This window comes from Platichthys flesus, chromosome 16 (genome assembly GCF_949316205.1).
Source record: "Platichthys flesus chromosome 16, fPlaFle2.1, whole genome shotgun sequence".
Taxonomy (NCBI): Eukaryota; Metazoa; Chordata; class Actinopteri; order Pleuronectiformes; family Pleuronectidae; genus Platichthys; species Platichthys flesus.
Genome location: NC_084960.1, coordinates 21,790,245 through 21,810,677, shown reverse-complemented (window position 1 = coordinate 21,810,677; position 20,433 = coordinate 21,790,245). Strand labels below are relative to the sequence as shown.

The 20,433-nt window shown below is 40.1% G+C and overlaps 1 protein-coding gene across 1 annotated transcript in view; it reads right to left on the bottom strand.

Annotated features, from left to right (window-relative positions):
- Nucleotides 1-20,433, bottom strand: part of LOC133970350 (junction plakoglobin-like) — a 115,414-nt gene that overhangs the window by 28,768 nt on the left and 66,213 nt on the right. The window contains exons 4-10 of the mRNA XM_062407133.1: nt 17,120-17,373; nt 16,795-17,033; nt 14,491-14,692; nt 14,254-14,398; nt 14,063-14,166; nt 7,066-7,185; nt 5,266-5,484 (exon numbers count right to left, since the gene is read on the bottom strand). Of these exons, the coding sequence (XP_062263117.1) occupies nt 5,266-5,484; nt 7,066-7,185; nt 14,063-14,166; nt 14,254-14,398; nt 14,491-14,692; nt 16,795-17,033; nt 17,120-17,373 (1,283 nt within the window). The remainder of the gene's footprint in view (nt 1-5,265; nt 5,485-7,065; nt 7,186-14,062; nt 14,167-14,253; nt 14,399-14,490; nt 14,693-16,794; nt 17,034-17,119; nt 17,374-20,433) is intronic.

Sequence of the window (20,433 nt, the reverse complement as noted above, 5' to 3'; positions counted from 1 at the left end):
GCAAAGTCTATAAACCTGCACATATTTGCAATTTTACTGATGTGGGGAACAGCATTCATAAAAACGGCACACTGTGAATATTCTTGAAATGTAAATTTCAATTGCACTCATGATGAGAATGGGTTTATGTGAAGCCTATTGGTGCACAGCCTTGTTTTTAGGACCAAATATTCTCATAAACTAAATCTTACTAGTAACATACTTCTCTCATCGTAATTCTCATTTCTCAATCTTCTTTGTTAATGGATATTCGCTGAAAACATGTCTCAGTTAAATCAGTGGATACACATTGTTGCATACATGTTCTGTGATGTTGGACACTGGTAGTGACACTAATATATCAAAAACTAAATTGTGACTTTTGGATAAACAGCTGCAGCAGTCCAATGATGCCATAATTCCAAACAACAAAGTTATTTAATAACGTTTGGCTCCAATCCTGTGCTTATACGGGGAGTGAAATTGTTGTAAATGTGTTTGGAAGCTGCAGGAATGGTGTCATCTGTGAGAGTTTATGAGTCCATTGAAAATGATATTGTTATATGTGGTAGGACAGGACATAGTCAAACGTTACACCTAAGCCCATTCACTCTGCTCTACATCTGCCAATCAGTAGTTGCTCCTTCACTGCGAGCTAATCACTCTTCAAGATCCCGACTGTTTGCTGTCCTGGCTCCTAAATGGTTGAATGAGCTCCCCTTGGACATCCGGGCATCAGAAAGCTTACACATCATCCTGTGCAAACTAAAAACACACCTCTTCTGACTGTACCTTGAATATCATTTTAAACTGACAATTTAGTTGCACTTAAATGGCACTTTGTAGTTTTGCTTTTCTGAAGAAATTGTATTTTCTTGATTCTTGTTGTTCTGGGTTTGTACCATCTGTTCGTTTAAGAGTAGGCTCAAAACTTTCCTTTTTGATAAAGCTTATAGTTAGATCTTATTAGTGCGGCAGAACGTTACTTGTCCTATGTTCTAAAATAGGAAGCGTTTAGTTTAAAAAGGCATAGAGGTATTGATGGCTGATCTACTGAGTGGGCCACATGGTTTTCCAGTAGCCTGTCAGATTTATCCTGAGCCTCAGTTTAGCCTCATGTACAGCCTGTTTCATTGTATCATTGATTACAAGGCAAAAACCCCTGATGACGCTAAGACACAAAGGGAATTTATGACACACGACACAAGGAGCTTCTCTTTCCAGCTTCTGCTTCCTCTTTTCCATTCCTATAACATTGAAGTAAGTCATATCTCATCAGTACATGTTACTGACTTGACCCCTTCCCCGAGTCCCTTTGCTTTATCGCCCGCAGATCCAGGGCCTCTGTGGCCGCACCATGGATTACGTTTGTGGAGCGAGCATCAGAGGTCCAAATGGTGGATCCAGTATTGCAGATTCTATGTCGTGCGGGCTAATCGTAGTGGTAATGGCAGATCCTCTGTCGCGTTGGCATCATATAATGGTGGTGGACCACGACCGAGGCGGCGCCTGGTGATGGATTTTAATAAGCGGCAGTGGACAATGACTGTGGACTTTAGTGGATCCGATCTGGATGATGGATCATGATCTTGCTGGCTTGACATATAGTATTGAAGTTATCCTTCAAAATGTTTACCCTCATCAATGCTGCTAAAAACTTTAATCCTGATGTTGTTTTCCTACACGTGGCATCTATTGCACTTCTGTCCGTCCTGGGAGAGGGATCCCTCACATGTGGCTCTCTCTGAGGTTTCTACGTATTTTTACCTGTTTAAAGGGTTTTTAGTAGTTTTTCCTTTCTCTTGCTGAGGGTTAAGGACAGAGGATGTCACACCATGTTAAAGCCCTATGAGACGAATTGTAATTTGTGAATATGGGCTATACAAATACAATTTGATTGATTGATTGATGATGGTTGAGTGCACTTATTGTAAGTCACTTTGGATAAAGTGTCAGCTAAATGTAAAATGTAAAATGTAAAATGTGATACCTGAACAAAAACTTTGACATTTATGCTGCTACTGTGAAATTAAATCAATTTTCTGATCCGTGTATTGAATATGTGAAGTTTAAACTGAAGATGGAAAAATAATCATAGGGCTGAAAATTGTATGGTTCATGACATGACATCTGGGGTTTTTAAAAACATTTTAAACATTATGAAGGAGCAAAACGTCTGGTTTCCCTCACTGTTTCTCTCTCTCTTCCACCCATCTCTCCACCTCTCTCTATAAAGTTCCTTTAGAAAGTCACATTCTCTATTTCTCTATTGCACATCATTAAACATCAATACCTCACTTCCTTAATATATTGGTCGGCACGGCTGTCTGACTGAGTGGGAGGAATATGTTTGTGTGTGTGCGCGTGTGTGTGTTTATCAGTTCCCAATCTAATCCCACTTCAATGGCAACACGCTTTAAGAGGTCAGTGGCTCGATTCCGAGCTCTTTCAATCCACCTGCTTGAAGTGTCCTTGTGCAAGATAGTGATCCCCAAATTGTTTCTTTCGATTTTAGTCATGTAATGTGAATGGAGTCAATTGTCCTTTTTTATCGAATTTACCTGTTCTCAAACCCACATGCAGTATAAATGATTAATAAATTATGAATTTTGGTGTAAAAAAGGGATGTGTTGTGTGATGACTACTCCTTCTTGTCTGCCTGCTTGACTTGCTCTCCTACTTGTTTTGCAGACACAAGCAGTTTGCTGGTAGGTGGAGCAGGGTGGGTCATCTGTTCATGTCTGCCCATCAGGTCTGAAGCATAAAAGGACTGTTTGGGAAATCCAAACAGATTCACCAACCTGATATCTTTGTTAGGAGATACTGTCTGATTTTAAATATCTTGGAATTATTCTCGATTCTATTTTAACATTTCAACAGCACATATAAACAGGAGTACTGGAGATGTAGTTCAGGATCAAAAAAAAAAAGGAACATGAACATAGCCAGCAGGAGAATAAACAAAGAGTTAAACAACGACAGTTCAATGTGAAACGTGATTAGCTTGGACTGGCTCTTGTTTTTTTAAAACACACAAACAACAACCCCATTATGATTACATTACATGTCATTTAGCTGACACTTTTATCCAAAGCGACTTACATTTTTAGAACACTCAGCATTTATGAGGGGCCATTTAGGGGTTCAGTATCTTGCCAAGGACACTTAGGCATGCAGATGGGATAGAGTGGGATTCAAACCGGCAACCTTCTTGTTGCAGAGCACCCGCTCTATCCCCTAGGCCACACTCTCCCTGATACAACAGTTAACTTATGAATGGCCTCTAAATAGCTTTTATTGCGCACAGAACATACCAGTGCTCTTGGTTTTTAATCAGTGAACTCAGTGAGACTGCAACTCCTGTGTTTTTAGGACTTCCCATAGTGGTGTTTGATCTCTGCCCATTGGGATACTATACAATGACGATAGCTCACCTCGTCCTGTCCTTACAATCAGGATCAAATCAAGGGTGTTTCCACAGATTTGAGATTTTGTCTTCCATATAACAAGTTCAATTAACCGATATTCTACATGAACTTATATAGACCTTTTAGCTGTGGCTATCTTTTCTGGTTTGGTATTGTTGGTTAAACAGTGATGGAACACTGAGGAAGACTGCAGGTGAAACCAAACTTCTAAAGGTCTGAGGACCTAACTTGACCAAATTGGGTGGAAGAGTTTGGCTTTCCTCAGACACTGAGCTAAATGGTAGCATTATGACTGGGTGCTTGTGCTGTTTCACATTAGGATCCACTGTATTTTGAACTCTGATGTTAGCATGAAAACCAAGGATGTTTCCACAGTAAGAGTGTAACCATAATAGTAACATGCTAGATTTGGAGACTTGAGGCACCTAATTGATGAAAAAACTAGCTAATCTGCAATTTAGGATTTAAGAGTATGCAAACTTAGTTTCTGTCGCTCTTTTTGCATGATCCAGATAACGACAACAATTATTTTATTATCAATATTATTATGAATGTTGTTGTTAATATTCTGTTTATTAAAGGAACAGTTCACCCAAAAATTATTATTTAGTCATATCTACTCGCCCCTATGCCGATGGAGGATCAGGAGAAGTGTTCAATTCTCTGTTTTATGTGTTAAACAACTTTTAGTTCAACTGTCTATTTTCTTCCCCTATTTGGATTCTGTTCAGCTTATTTTCTCTTTAAATTTTTCCCACATTTCTCCCATTCTGGCAGCCAGACTATGAGGATTTTGTGGTGTTGGTGGTATAGTGGTAAGCATAGCTGCCTTCCAACATTTTGATTGTTGGGATCAATTCATCAGATTACCTATACAAGTTGCTTTACATGACAATAAACTCTTGAATCTTTTCACAATTTAAGAACATGCAGGTTATGCTCAACTGAATCAATGAGGACAAATTCCGAATCCTCCCCCAAGTTGTTTTGGCCGAGTGGTTAAGTTCATGGACTAGAAGGTAGGCTGTTTTTTATGTCCATTTTTCTTTCAGTTTTAGAAACTAAGCAGCCCTACAATGGAGACAAGAAAATACAGCTGAAACACCTTAGCAGGTACGAGATGGTAAAGTGAAATGATCAGTCTGTTGTTTCAAAGACTCAGTAAAGGCCGGTGCTTGCTTCTGCAACTGTGTCTGCGGCTTTTCACGCAGCTGTGTCGAAGGACTCGTTGTCATTCATGCTTCTCAAACCACTGCGCGTGTTACAAACCAATTCCCCGCCAGAACACTAGGCGGAGTAAAGTTTTTTGTTGAAGATGGTTAGAGACGCCTTCTTCGTCGACTGTTTATTTACATCGCCACGGTGGCTTCTCATAGTCTTTTTCTGGCGGACAAATCAGCCAGTCAGTGACGGGTTATACAAGTGGACATACTTTTGGATCGCTTCTGCCAAACGCTCTGGCGGTATTATGTGGCATGAAACCGGAAGTGCGACTCCGGAAAGGATTTAGTTAGCAGACCAATCACAGCCTTGCGGGCTGCGTGAGGCTCGCTGTGCTTTACTGTCTAGTTAGAAAAATTGGGCGAGGCACGCAAGCACGTAAGAAGGGATAAATAAGCACGTAAGGGGCCCGGAAGCTTGTCTATCGAGGCACAAAGCATGCTAGTGGTTATTGCCGTAACCGAGGTGTTCTGGGAGTGGACATTGATGAGGGATGTGATTTTATGGTGTGGTGCGTGAAAATGCCTGTCTGTGAGTGCTTTCTGGCTTTTTGGCCTATAAAATATTTGCCTTTCCTTTTTTCCTTTTCTTCAAACACTCCGATGCATATTAGAATACACACGACTGCCTTCCTTACCTTTACTACAGGCCAGTAGTGTGGCTGCCCCAGCAACTTGACGACAGCAGGGATACCATAGTGCAGACGCACTGCATTCTGGGCCAGCTCTGCATCTTGGTGTCGGGATGTGAGGTGACGCAGGGCACAGACCGCCGGCTCAGCAACGTCCTCCTTCTCCCCTGCTCGGAGCACAGCATGGATCAGTGCTTCCACACCGCCATACTGAGTCACGAGAGTCTGAGAGATAAGAAGAAAAATAAGTAAACAACCTCTTATGTGAAATGCAGCAGAAGTGCTGTGAAGATTTCTTCATGGCATGGGTGGCACATAAATCAATGTAAGAAAATATGGATTAGTGGGAAGACAACTATATTTAAATGGGCCTGTGTGTGTGTGTGTTTCAAAACGATAAAGTCCTTATGAGATGAAAAGGGAAAGCTGAGGTTAGTTGAACATAAATCATTACCTTAAAAGATGGAGACATTTTTTAAAGGTTAGTAATGACAAGTAACTTCAAGTTAAGGTGAGTGTAAGTCTTGCGTAATGTTGAACTTAAAGTGCTCTGAAGTGATAAAGAAATCAAAAAGTGAAAAGAAGTACAAACAGATGCATGTTGGGTGTGTTATCTGTATCAAATACACTGATAACTTTATTTACGAACACTATTTCACATGAGCCCCAGACAATTGTTGGCTAAACATCCCAGCTCAACAAAAGAATACGTTAGTGAGTCAACTGTCTAAACCAGTGTTCGCCAACCCGTCTATCGCGATCTACCGGTCCATCTCTAAAACCTTCACTGTCAATCCTGAACTCTCTGGACTCACAGGCTGAGGTTTGGCCGCAGATGAGCTTTGTGTCGGTTGTCTGTTGTTCACACGTGGAGCTGCAGGTTTATCTACTGCATTTTCTTGAATACGAGTTGGATTATGTACTAAATTAACCCTATGGTATAAAGACGTGCACCTGTCAATAATAATCAAAGCCCAAGAAGAAATACATGGGTTTAGAAAGTGAAGTGCTGGAGTGCTTTTACTTTGAAAGTAAGTGTTGTTTGCCCATTAGGGGGTTTCACCTGCAGTCTTCCTCAGTGTATTGTCATACACAGATAAACATTGTGGTTTACTGCAGAATAAACAGAGAAAATTATCTTTCACCTGAGTTTAAATGTTGGTTTGTTAATTTATGGTTGCAACCCTTTTATATTTTTATATTTTTTTGTATTTATCTGAATACACAAAACTACTTTTATACAAGGAAATAGTCATATTTATTGCCATATTCAAGTCAAAACCTATATGTAATAATATTGTGCTGCAGTAGCAGCTACTCTGAAGAACATATTATTGAACTGAAGCTAAATATTGTGCATTAAACAGATATGAATGCTATTATATATCAGATATGAAAGATATTAATGTGAATATTGTGCATTGAAAAGGTAAAGTTGCACAACTACCCTTCTTTGTGTATATTTATGCTCGTAAATTCAACCTTTAACAGAAAATGTTTGGAATTAAAGTGATCTTGGGCTTGAAAAGTATAGTGGCCACTGTAGTTCCCCTATTTTAAGAGCAGAACAGGAGGACTCTCTAGTCAGCACAGATTACACATTACTTCAGAATTGATTGTTGGTGAATAGTAAAAGAATCAGTAAAAGTACTGATGCATCTGCCGCCTCTAATGATGAGCTGTAGTTTTGCGGTCTCAAAGTACTTGTACAACTTTTTTTAAATTACACAGTAAGTGACGATTGTTCCTAGAATACGTCAGCGGCATTAGTCCATGGTTTAATAATACAAACATAATTGTGGTTACCTTGTTGCGTGAATTGTTACAGGTGAGGTTGGACAGGATGCCAGTTGCACAGGTCAACATGTTGACGTCATCTGATCCCAGCTGGGTGACTAATATCTGCAGCAGACCATCTAACCCCTCCTTCGCAAAGGAACCAGAAAGAGAAGGAATTAACACAAATCATAAAATGCAATCAGTGTATTTTTGGGAATTTTCAGATGACAAAAATCTGTGAGAGAAAAATTTAATTCAGTTGTCAAAAAATCATGACAAACTTATTGTGGGCTCTTGAAAAGTACTAGTTTTATTATACCTGGTATATACTGGAGAGTGATATAGTGATCAGTATGTAATCATTTTGTTTCCAGAGCAGAACCTTTCAATTTAGAATTCACTGATCCTCACGAAATTGAAGACAGTTGTGTATCATCACCAGATGCACAAAAAACACGCTCGGAGCAATTTGAAAAACGCAACAGGAACCCCGCCATTTTCGATTTGGACCATATTCCAAGCTTTCATCAGATCAACTGAAAATTTAGACGAGTGTCATCACAACAAGATGGAGATCTAAAGTTATTGAAAGATCAATTTTTCGCCACACCGTGTGACCGTGGCGAGGCGTCAAAATGTGACTAAACGCCATCAAAACACAAGCTTCTGTATCTTGGACATATTTGGTCCAATCGAGTTCAAACTACACATGTAAGACAAGAAGCGCGACCTGATGACATCAACAAAGACACCATGACTTAAAATCATAGCGCCACCTGCTGGCTACAGGAAGTGAAGCGTTTATCTTGCAGCAGTGCGCAAATGCATGCAACGCTGAGACGAGCGCTTGGTCATCGAACGTTCTCTCTTCCCCGACCGCAACAGACTTGAAATTGCCTGTGCTCGGGCCTGTTAGTGCTACAACGTAGCCCTAGTTATTATTATTTCCCTTTGGGGGGCTTTTTCAGGGTCTAGACATGCTCAAAAAGTTGTGAAACTTTGCAGGAAATTCAAGGTCTGCGGATATTTTTGTATTCTGGAGAAATTTGACTTGGGCGTGGCAAAATGGCTCAACAGCGCCCCCTGGAACCAGCCCCTAGGTTTTCCCTTCTTCGATCTTCACCAAAATCGGGACATAGGTGTATCGTGACCAGTCATGAAAAAAAGACTCAAGGAGCATTGTAAAAAAAGCAACAGGAAGTCCGCCATTTTGAATTTAGTGTCCATTTTAGCCATATTCCACTTTTTTTGTTTTATGTACTTGTCGTAGAGCTTTCATCTGATCAACTTCAAATTCAGATGAGTGTCATCAAAACAACATTGAGAGAAAAATAATCAAGGGAATTTTTTTTCGTCACACCGTGTGACCGTGGCGTGGCGTCAAAGTTTGATTAAACGCCATCAAAACACGAGCATCTGTATCTCGAACATACATGGTCCAATCGAGTCCAAACTAGACATGTAAGACAAGAGTCCTGGCCTGATGACATCTACACAGAAATCATGACTTGAAATCACAGCGCCCCCTGGTGGCAACAGGAAATGTCTTTTTTTTTGCATGTCTTACACTTGGATACATTTCTCCTCATCCATTGACCTCAACCATGTCAAACTTTATCAAATGGGTCTCAAGACATTGATAATGAAGGCATAAGATAACTGTAACTTTTCGTCAAACGCCATATTAATGGCGGGGCATCAAAGTTCATCAACTCGCCATGAAACACGAAATTGCTGTAACTTCAGTGTTAATGGTTCTATCTCACTCAAACTACATGTGTTTAGCAAAATCCCCCCCCCCCCTGAAGATATTCAATTGGTTTTAAGGAATGGGCGTGGCAAAACAACTGACTAGCGCCCCCTAATGGGCAGCCCCGACACTACGATTGGCTGACATGTACAAAAATCGTTTTGGAACGGAGGTATTTTTAGGGAGCAATTACAGACGTTTGTTTTATTTTCATTTTGTTTTATTTCTTTAATCAGTCGACGTCTTACTTTGATAGAGACTATTTTGGTTTTAACTTGAAAAGGCCGCGCACAGGAACTCGCTCGCTGGCCGAGCTCAGAGACTTTCTTTCCAAATCCACAGCTGCGTCACCGCTGTTCATTCCCTGCAGAAGAGACGAAGCAGAATCCCGTCAGAGAAGAGACGAAGCAGAATTCCGTTCCAAGAGCAAGAGAAGTTCGCTCTATTCGGCCCAGCGCTGACCTCGTTGCAACCACGAGACCCACCGGAGCACCGCTTAAGAGGCCAGGACTTCACTGATTTGTTTTCCAGGAATCCGCCGTTCGAGCACGCATCCTGAGGTTTAACGACAGATTCACTGGACCTCCGGAAAACCCACGCCCCACGCCCCACGCACAAGCAACACCGCGGAGGTCACAGTAAGAGGCTTTATTGTCTGGGCAGAGACTAGTTTAAATACTTACGTGTCATTTTATTTGAGTGTGTTTGTTTGTAGATCGCTGATCTGTTTTTAGCCGTGCTACACGGCGGGCCGAGACGTCACATCCGGTTCCTTTGTTCTACTGTGTTTTGAGAAGCGCGCGGTAACGAGCCGGCGCTTCCTTTTTACGTGTTACCGTCAGAGATATTGTGCGGAGATTTACATCTGTTAAAAGATAAATCTCACGTAACTGGACTGTCTGCTTCGCTGGAAGTTTGTCTCTGACGATGTTTTGAGAGCTTTCCTGATCTCTCTATCTCTCCCTCTCTCTCTCTCTTTTCTCCTAAACCTGTTTTTACACACGTCCCGACCTACATTTATACATTTCATGTTACATGGAAAAATGTAGATTTAAAGAGCCTTTATACATCTCGACGCCATTCAGCGCCAAAACCACGAGATAAGAAATCTCTTTGTCTTAAAGATGCCCTGTGTTAAGGTCAGTGACGTTGCTTTTCGCAACGTGGCTTCACTTAGGTAACCTCCATCTTGAAAGTACGTGAATGTAACATCACCTTGAATTCGGCCAGACGACGTCACCACGTGACCTCGTCATTACGCCATAGCCACTCCCCTTTCTCTTTCTTACACACACACAGACAGGCAGACACACACAACCACACACACACACAGATACTCAGTATTACATGTGTGACAATTGTGATGAGTGCTGCTGCTGTTGTTGCCATCTTTGAAATATTGGAGTTTTTTAAATGAAGAATCATTGAAATAACATTAACTTTATTTCCCCTTTTTAATAAATACTTTTGTAATTAAAGTATTCGTATTTCTGTGATTATTTGTGCATATGTATGTGAATACAGCTGGATTACTATAGCCTGTGCTCGAACTTAACACCCTTCATTGTTTATTATATATAAAATATTGAGATTATTAATTTAACTTTTATCACTTGAGACTGATAACTATAGTTTGACTAGTTGGTCCCTGTAACCAGGGTGGTGCCCCGCGACAATAAGCAAGGATTACAGGTTGTATTATTCTTATTTGATAATTTTATTGTTTTCATTAATTATTTTAACTATTATTAATGGATAACCGTATCATTTCTAATTAATTGTTTTACTATTCTTAATTAATAGCTTTATAATTTTTAATTATTTTTAATAAATAATTGTTATTTTAATAATCATATTTCATGATTATTAATAATTAGCCAACGTCAAATCTACTCCTACTATTGCACAACAACAGATATATTGTCAGTAAGATGTATACATCACACACACACATTAAACTCTTACAGAGGTACTGTCACACCAACAAGACACTCAATTTAACACGTGCGGGGCATTCGCTCTCAGGCTAAAAGTATAAAAATGGTAAACCGTCTTAATAAACTAAAGGCAAACATATGCTCACTTCAATAGAATAATTTATCACATACAGAATTACATAACCTCAAATCTCAATTCAATCAAGTATTCTCAGCAAGAATTTGAAATAAGAAAAATAATCCCATTAATCCACAACAGTTGATCCTGAAGGACGATACATCGCTTCCAGTTTTTCTCAGTTGTTAACACACAAAAAGGGAAAATTCTGAACAATTTGCACAACCTTCACTTCATGTACCAATCGCTCTACCCAATTTGCCACTACTTCACACTCCCTTATCTGCGTTAGACTCTGAGTTTCCTTCTTTACACTCTGATGTCAATTACACATCCCCTTGTTGTCAAAACACTACACACAATGTTCAGTTGTTGCACACACTTCTCAAGTAAAATCTCAAAGCATCAACCTACAACACACAAATACTCAAATCTTTAAAAATTCAGGTCTGTTGGGCAATTTGCAATCAGGACTGCAGCATAAAAGTGCCTTGAGCCTCTGTTTTGTTTGATGAGCAATGGAGAATTTGGAAGATATCGACAACCAGAGAAGGAGAGGGGTAAGAGTGAGAGGAGGAGGAGGAGGAGAAGGTAGAGGAAGAAGAGTAGGACAATAAGGAGGAGGGAGAGGAAGAGGGGGCAGAGGAGGATGAGGAGGAGGAGGTAGAGGAGGAGGAGGAAAGAGAGAAGTAAGAGGAGGAGGAAGAAGAGGACAAGAAGGAGGAGGGAGAGGAAGAGGAGGACAAGGAGAAGAAGGAGGAGAAAGAAGAAGGAGAATGGTCATCTCTACTGAGATTTGGGCCACTGTGGTAGACCATGTGCTCAACCATGGTTTGAGCATGAACCTTTTTTTGCTGCATATTTGTGTGCTGTTTTATGTTTGACTATGAAAAAAGGAGGCCTACACTGAGACATTTTTTTTTACGAAAGGAGAAATGGCTCATTCTCCAGAGTCATTGTCATACATATGGTCTGTTCCATTTCGATGATTGTGTTTTCAATTTTGCACTTCAGTGTGCTGTAAATGCTTGGTAGTGTGCAGCAAATGCTTAGTTGTGTGTAATCAATGAATGGTATGTGTGTGTGTCATTTGAAAATATGGCTGTGTGTACCAAATGAAAACACGAGTTCCATTTTGAAAACAGTTAAAAGCTTTGATGGCAAAGAGTAATCTTGCAAAGGGAGTGTCAGGTTTAGCATTTTGTGTGTGAGGTTTTCAGTTTTCTGTGTGCAATTATAAGACAGCCATTATTGTTTTGAAAAACGTGTGTTAACAATTGTGAAAAACTGTAATGACAAAAAATTCTATAAAAATTCAATATAGCCAACATATCTATAAATCTTTCTTTGAATCATTCCCCTCTACACTACAAGAACCAACAAACATCACAATGTCGGAGACTCCTATGCGGTAATCAATCCCACAATCAACCGTCAAATGGTAAATGGATTTGTATTTATATAGAGCTTTTCTAGTCTTGATGACCACTCAAAGCGCTTTTACATTAAGTTTCACATTCACCCATTCACACACACATTCATACAGTGAATCTCCTAGCAGCACTTTTGTTATTCTATGGGGGGCCATTCAGGGTTCGGCATCTTGCCCAAGGACACTTCGGCATGCAGATGGTTCATACTGGGGATCGAATCGCCGACCTTCAGGTTGGAGGACGACCACTCTAGCCCTCAGCCACAGCCGCCCGTTTAAGCACACATGGTTTCAACTCCACCAGTACAAAAGGACCCAGAATTTACTACTTTTATGTTGAGGGATTGGGCATCATTTATGGAACTGAACCACTTTTGTAGTGCTTCTACACGTTAATTTGGGTATCTGGCTTGTCAACCGTCCCAAAAACTCTGGAAAAAAACAACTCCTGCGATTTGTTGTGGTCAGAAACTCTACGGTGGAGTGCGTCGAATGGGATTACGACCAGAATTGACGTCACAGTCAGTCTACATAGCATAGCCCCCCCCCCCCCCCCCCCCACCGTCGTAGCTTCTGTGTGTGTGTGTGTGTCGCCCCTGTAGAAGCTATGATTGCAGCTGGACTTCTTGACATATCATATTGAAGTTATCCTTCAAGATGTTTAATCTCATCAATGCTGCTAAAAACTTTAATCTTGAAGATGTTTTCCTACACGTGGCATCTATTGCACTTCTGTCTGTCCTGGGAGAGGGATCCCTCACATGTGGCTCTCTCTGAGGTGTTAAAGCCCTATGAGACAAATTGTGATTTGTGAATAAGGGCTATACAAATACAATTTGATTGATTGATTGATTGATCTCTGAAATGAACGTAACACTAATAACGGACATGCCAATTCTGGTGTTCTCTGGTGACTACCTTGGAGTGAAGGTACCACCTCATACTGCCAGTAGTGACAAGGACACTGGCAGAGCACAAAACTAGAACAGAATCAGCCAGGAAGGATGAGGATAGAGCCATTGTCTGTGGACACCACATGAAAGAACTATTTCCTTTTTCGGGGGTTGTCTTGCTTTTGCCTCTCCATTGCACCTGTTGTCACTCATCACATATATATGTATATATATATTTATTTTTTTATTATATTGCTGCAATGCTTTATATTGTGCTGAATTGGGCTGAACGCACCTATATATTGGCCACATGTGAACAATCATTTCACTTTATAAAATACAGTATATTGTAGAATTGTTTGAGGAGCACTCACTAATGACTAATAATGATTTATATATAGCTCCAGAGCATAGTCAATGGCCAAAACATCCTCCTATCCCAAACAAGCAGGTTTATAGCAGGCCGTGCCCTAGTTCTAGACATTTTGAGTGATAAAGCTGATTACTTTCAACAAGGAACACAGTTCCTTGAAGTGCTTGGTTAAACGAGTCCTGCTGTAGTAAATTATGTTTACCATCTTTTACCTTCTTTCCCTTCACAATTTGAGTACTCAGAAAGTGAATTTTGTACCACCCTGTAAGCTGTGCTCATATCTACATAATCTCACCATCAATGCAGGCTGAGGAACAATAGCAGCACTTGTGAGACTAGGTTTTTACAGTGGCCGACTGGGAAGTCTCCATGTAGGGAGAGAATGTGATAAAGTCACTACTTCACAGGGGCACTGATGTGCATCATGGTGAGGTGGGCAGCTGCATGGAGGACTGGTGTGTAATGGTGCTGGTAGAGGTTGTAAGAGAATTCATTATAGTAGTGGGTAAAGCAATACGTGCCTGTTTAGTCGCAGCATCTGACAGGTTGCGGAGTGTCCATAGACAGTTCTGGATCAGACGCTGACTTGAACCTGTAAGGTGTTGGCCCAAAGCTTGCATTCCACCTGGATACAGATGTAACAATTCAGTTACATACTTTACAAACATCTATACCTGAGGATCTATACCCATGTTCAGTGATGTGGACATACCAGCCTCCACTATGGCGGGCTTGTTGCTGGGACACACAGACAGTACTTTGAGAACACGGCTAGTGGTCCATAGTAGCTTTTCATAGTTGTAGTTCCTCATGATGAACACCAGGCCCTCTGGGCCTCCATTGGCAAGGATGATTAGCTGACAAGAAACAGGAAGTAGGAAGTGTAGTTATTAAAAAAAAAGTTGGCACACCATGGGTTTCCTTCCCAGAGTTAAGGTCCTTTCCTCACCTTGCTCTCCTGGTTGCCATAGGATAGGAGCTGCAGACAGTCAGTGGTGATGGCCAGGAACTTGGGATTGCTCTTTTTTAGTAAGGGAACCATTCTTTGCAGGCCATCAGCCAGCCGCAGAGCCATCTTGGCCCCCTCTTGGTGGAGCAGTAGGTTGTGGAGGGTGGTGATGGCGTAAAACAAAACTGATTCCACTTGGGAACTAAAATAGAGAGAGAGAGAGAGAGAGAGAGAGAGAGAGAGAGAGAGAGAGAATGCAATTTATTTAACAAAATAGACCTAAACCATGGAAATGTTCATAAAAATAGAAGGGAAGAACACCTTTTTGGTATTGACACTATCTTGCACCATGTAATCTTTATTCAATCGAAGGTTTGCAGACATTTGTATCCTACGAATGAATCCTACAGATGAATCCTAACAACTTTGAATTCCTTACATCTAAGGAGTTTCATATTTGTGACTTTGAGCCTTGTATACTGGATGGATTGGTATGCATTCATGTTCCCCTCAAGATGTTTTAATAACTTCGGAAATACTCTGGTGACATTTCACCTGGTACCATCATCAGGTCAACCTTAAATTTGAATCTGTATTTAAGATTAGAAGAGAAACAAAACTGATATCATTTCAATCAACCTCAGCTTCATGTGTTCAGAGATTAGGTAATATAATAACTAATATGCCATTGACACCCAACATTAAAATGTGCTTTGGGTGATTGGACTGCGATCAGATTGAGGTTGATCACATGAGAGTAGGTGTAAATGCAGCCAAATGGATCTAGGGCCTATTTAGAGCTACGAAACCACCAAAGGGTGGTCAGGCTCACAATGTGACCATATTGAAAACAAATGTAAATGCACTTGTGTTAACATTCAAACAACTAGTGGGTAGAAATAATAATGAGCAATGTAGCAGCAGTCGTTAACCAGTCACAGTCCTCTCCTCAGTTGTCAGCAATTTAAGAAATTGCGGATAAAGTGGAGATGAGACTTATCCAAAAGAAAACACAATAACACAGCTTCACAGAGGGTCCACTTGTTGGCTTTACACATTCCCACCAGAAACAAGCTGGTGGGACTCTCCTACGTATTTGGACTTACCACAAACAATACAACACCATGGGAGATATAGCTTCACAGTTTTTCAAGACATCAATTCAATTCAATTTGATTCACTGTAGTTTGGATTGGCTCATGTCTGTGTACATAAAAATTAGAAACCCATTTAAAAGACAAAGCATTAGATATTTAGAAATGAAATTAAAAAGACTGTTAAAAGAATGACTAGAATAAACATCAAGTCAAAAGGGCTTCATTATGTAGGAGGTTGCAGAGAGTGACAGTGGCAAAGAACAAATGCAAATGTGCTAAAAAATCAAAGAAGTGGAGACAGAGTGTGGGAGTGAGCATTAACAGGCAGTGGTAAAGAGGAACAGAGGGAGAAAAGCTGATAGCATTAATACAAGTCACACACACTAACCTAGCTGGTCTCCGTGAAGCTCTTTTAGATTTAATTTATTCTATCTTTTCAATTGCTGTGTGAATTAAGCTCCAAATCAATTAGTGGTGTGATTTATTCTGTTCTGTTAAGCCCCTGTGTAAGGGATTAACTCTGCCTGCCCGCATGTTTCAAAGGCCCTGCATTTACTGTTTAAAGTGAGGGCTAGACTCTTAGCCTCATTTGTTACTGTTTTCATACAACCTCTAAATGCCGTATCAGAAGCTGAAAGCTTTCAATAGTTTACCATAGGGCAAAACGAAAAGCAACAGAACTCTACACATGTTTAGAGCTTGGCTTTATTTATTCTCTCCCCTTCCATCATACCCGTGGCTGCCTAAAAATACAATGTTCCAATAGGTCAAAAATAATCAGCTTGTGCAGACGACCTCTGTGGAGGGGATCTCTTTTATTCAAATAAATATATATTTTTTTCTGTTCTAAAAATATATTTTCACAATTAACAAAAAAAGTACAGTTTATGTAGATATAATCATTATATGTAATATAACAATTATGAACCAGATTATCAGATGAATTTGCAGCACCCTTTATTATTAGCAATTTTTTTATCTGCACTAAATTTCTCTATACTCATCTTCCTTTCAAACCAACATGTTGATTATATGTTAATGATGTGTTTAGAACATATTTACTACCCCCATCTAGCCAAAAATCTGTTTTAGTATTTAAGCCATTAGCTCGTACATTATTTATAACAACAAAATACTACCTCCTCACTTTCTACTTCAAAAGAGAGAATTATCAGCCGAATCTGTCATCGAAATGATGTATATCTACCTCAGCATGCGGACCAGTGCTGGTATCCCTCCAGACTTAAATATGGCCAGCAGACCCTCTCTCTGGTGCGACAAGCTGTGGAGCACGCTGGCTGCACAACGGGCTGTCTCCATGTCACCTGCTGTTGTCATGGCACGCACCACTGCACCCACCATGGTCGGAGACTGTACTAGAACTCGTCGACTTGCCTCCTTTCGGGTCAACTGATTGACTATCATGGCCGCCTTGTTCACCACAACCTAGATGTGTGAGACAATAAATTGGTAAGCTTGATTATGGGGATATGTAAAATTGTGATACAAGTGAGAGGGTTGTGGCAGTGTACCGGGTCCTCATCTGCCAGCAGCTTGGTGAGTTCTGGCACTGCCCTTGTTGCCAACTCTGCATCATCTTGGTAGTTTATCAGGTGGACAATTGCTGTCTTTAACAGCTGAGAGGGCTCAGCCAGTCGCTGCACGTTGCTCTGCTGTGACAGATCTGACTGGAGTGGCATGGCTGCCTCTCCCTCCACCAGGGTCTCTGGGAACATTGCGGCCCTGACTCGCTGAGCCCGCGTAAGCGAGTACTGAGCTTCTAGATCTGTCGGAGGAAAAGGGAGAGAAAGAGAGAACGAATCATAAAGTGGGAATGTGTTCTTTTGTGACTACATCAGTGGCTCACTGGTCAACATTCAACAAATGTGATATAATCTCAGTATTGCTGAGTTTGGTTTAATCTAAACTAAACAAACTGCACATGCTTTAGGAGCAGCAGTAGCTACAAACTGGTTTACAATTTTTTACCTTGTCTCTCAGATTTTTAATATGTTTGTAGAAACCTCAATACTAACCCTTCCACTCTGACTATCTCCTTAACGCTCGCTACAAATTAAAATAGTAGATGCACAACGGCTTCATTCATGGAGATTCCAAACAGAATCCTGGCCTGACTCATAAACCTCCCTGTTATATGTGACAGGGAGAAGTTTAGAGAGGTTCCCCTTGCATCACATCCCAAAGAGATAAACACACAATAAGATGTGATGCATACAATTAGGATAACAAGCTATTTATGTAGTGTCTTTCAGCTTTAAAGGTGATTAAGCTGTGGAATAACTGCTGAGATGAATTGAGAAAAATGCATACATATGCTACTAAACCTGGAGGTTAGGGTGACTTTTATTACTTCCTAACAGGGTGGTAGATGATACATCTTGTTGAGCCTCAGGTGCTATCACCATTAAAGATGATTGTAGTCAGCCTAAAGAGGAATATCTGTTAGATAGATGACTCAATGACTTAGAGCTGGTAAAATATCTTATTACCATCAGCCTTAGAGGGTAATAAGGTGATTGATCCAGGAATAATGTAGGACTCACACATGCATTTCAGGCTTCAACTGTAATAAGGAATAATTGTAAAGCATTGATGATGCCGAATTATTACCACTAAACCATTTGTCCCATTTACACCTATAGTTGTTCTACTGTAACACACACTATCCCAGAGTTGTCTTAGCATTTTATTTTCTTGTTTACCGTCAACATTTTCAGACTAAATCGAGGTCCATCCACACACCTTACTGTAGATGCCACTATATATTCACCCTGTGACTCTAAACTATTATGACTCTGGACTCTTTATTCATTTGACCTTTGCCTCTTCAATGAAGAGTTTTCATTTTGATTATAAATTTGTTATTAGTTTTTGCCTGTACCTTTGTTTTCCTTCTGTTTGGATTTATGTTTTCCCCCTTAGTTCTGTTTCCTGTTTTATTTGGTAGTTTCTACTCCTTGTGTGTTTCCCACCTTATCTTCCTCTCCTGGTCCTGCTTCCTGCCCCTGTGATGGTCTGCACCAGTTCCTCATGTGTTTCACCTGTGCCCATAGATAAAGAGCCAACTACAAATACACTGTAGTGTCTATGCTCATAGACTTTCATATCCAACTCGGATGCCTCAGACAAAGAGTGAACACCTTTAAGTCTTTTGAGTATTTCACCAGTGGCAAGATGTAAGGACACAATGTGATTTAGGAATGCATACTTTAGAATTAACTATCCACTAGGATGTGAACACCTACATGTAATATAGAGAGTGACAGCAATTCTAGCCATTCATGGATGATGTGCTGTTGGAATGGTCGATGAAAGTAGAGGGAGATATATGGGGATGCCGTTGGAGATATCTTCAGACTTGTGGATGACAATTGCTTGTGTAACTGTGTTAGCGTTTGTATATTGTTTAACCTTCTCGTCGCCTTTATGTATCATGTCTACATTTAAATCTTCTGCATAAAACATCAGCTGCTGCCTGAAAACCTCAATAACATCTGTATTGTCTCCATACAAACTACTAAAGCTATGTTAGTTTATATTGTTTTAAATGAATGCGGAATTTCTTGGATTTAACGATAATCATCATGCTTTCCGTGGATAGTCGAGAGGCACCATGTTCTGTTTATTAGTAACAGTTTGTTTTAAGTAACGATTGAGAGATTTGTGCTAGCTATGCATGCAATGACAGACACAGTTGTCTCATGAATGCTGTAAATATAAAATTGTCTTTGCTCTGCTACACACATCTATTTCACTTCTGTCCGTCCTGAGAGAAATTCCTCACATGTGGCTCTTGCTGAGGTTACAACCTTTTTTTCACCTCCTGAATGGTTTTGGAGTAGTTTTTCACACAAGTCCAGGGTTAATGGGAGGGGGTGTCCCACCTTGTTAGCACTATGAGGGATATTGTGATTTGAGATGTTGATCTATATAATTCTGATTGATTGTATGAGGCTTGTTTATACTTTATAATTACATTTACCTGTACATTTTTCTAAGAACATGAGACACCAGACTGAAATGTTTCTTCCTAAATTGATTTTTCCACATAAGAAGAATGGCTTGCATCCAGTGAGATAAACTGTGAACCTATTGTTCCTCTTGACAGAGACTGACATTTGTATGTCTTTGAAGACACAGAAATGTCACTACCTTCTACAAATTGGCACAAAATCTAAAAATGTTGGCACTGGATGGGAATATCAATCCATCAATTTTGTATAATTTCGTAATACAACATAAACATGACTGAAAGAGTCAATGAGAGACAAAGAGCTTAAGATGTGATTCATATCACAGTTTATTCCATAAACCAAGTCCATGGAAAAACACAGGTTATTGTAAGGCTGATTTATGCTCTTTATCTAGATTTTTACATTTCTGCAGGTCATAACTTGAAAATATTACCCTGGAGTGAGCCTAATCTATTGTTTTCCATAACCGTAATTTGTATTGATCTTCAAATTACTGAGAAATTTGACTTCCCTTTTTTGTTAATGTTTATAAAATATACTTTTGAGTTTTGTCATTCATAGGAAAAAAACATGGTTATTGATATTCCAGGAAAAATGACAACATACATGTGTGGAAGTGGCACAGCATGCTAAAATGAGATGTTTGGTCAACAATGGCCCAAGCAGCCTGTATAAGTTGCAGACAGTGCTCAAGAATTGGATGTTCTGCAATAAGTCTTTCCTCAGGGTGAAATGATTAGAAAGTGTCTGGGAAGCAAAGCAGGTAGTCCCCTCTGTCTGGAACAGGGATACAGCAGGCTCACCTGTCCTTAAGGTTTAAAATGGGGTGTCGTTTTGGATTCAACAATGAG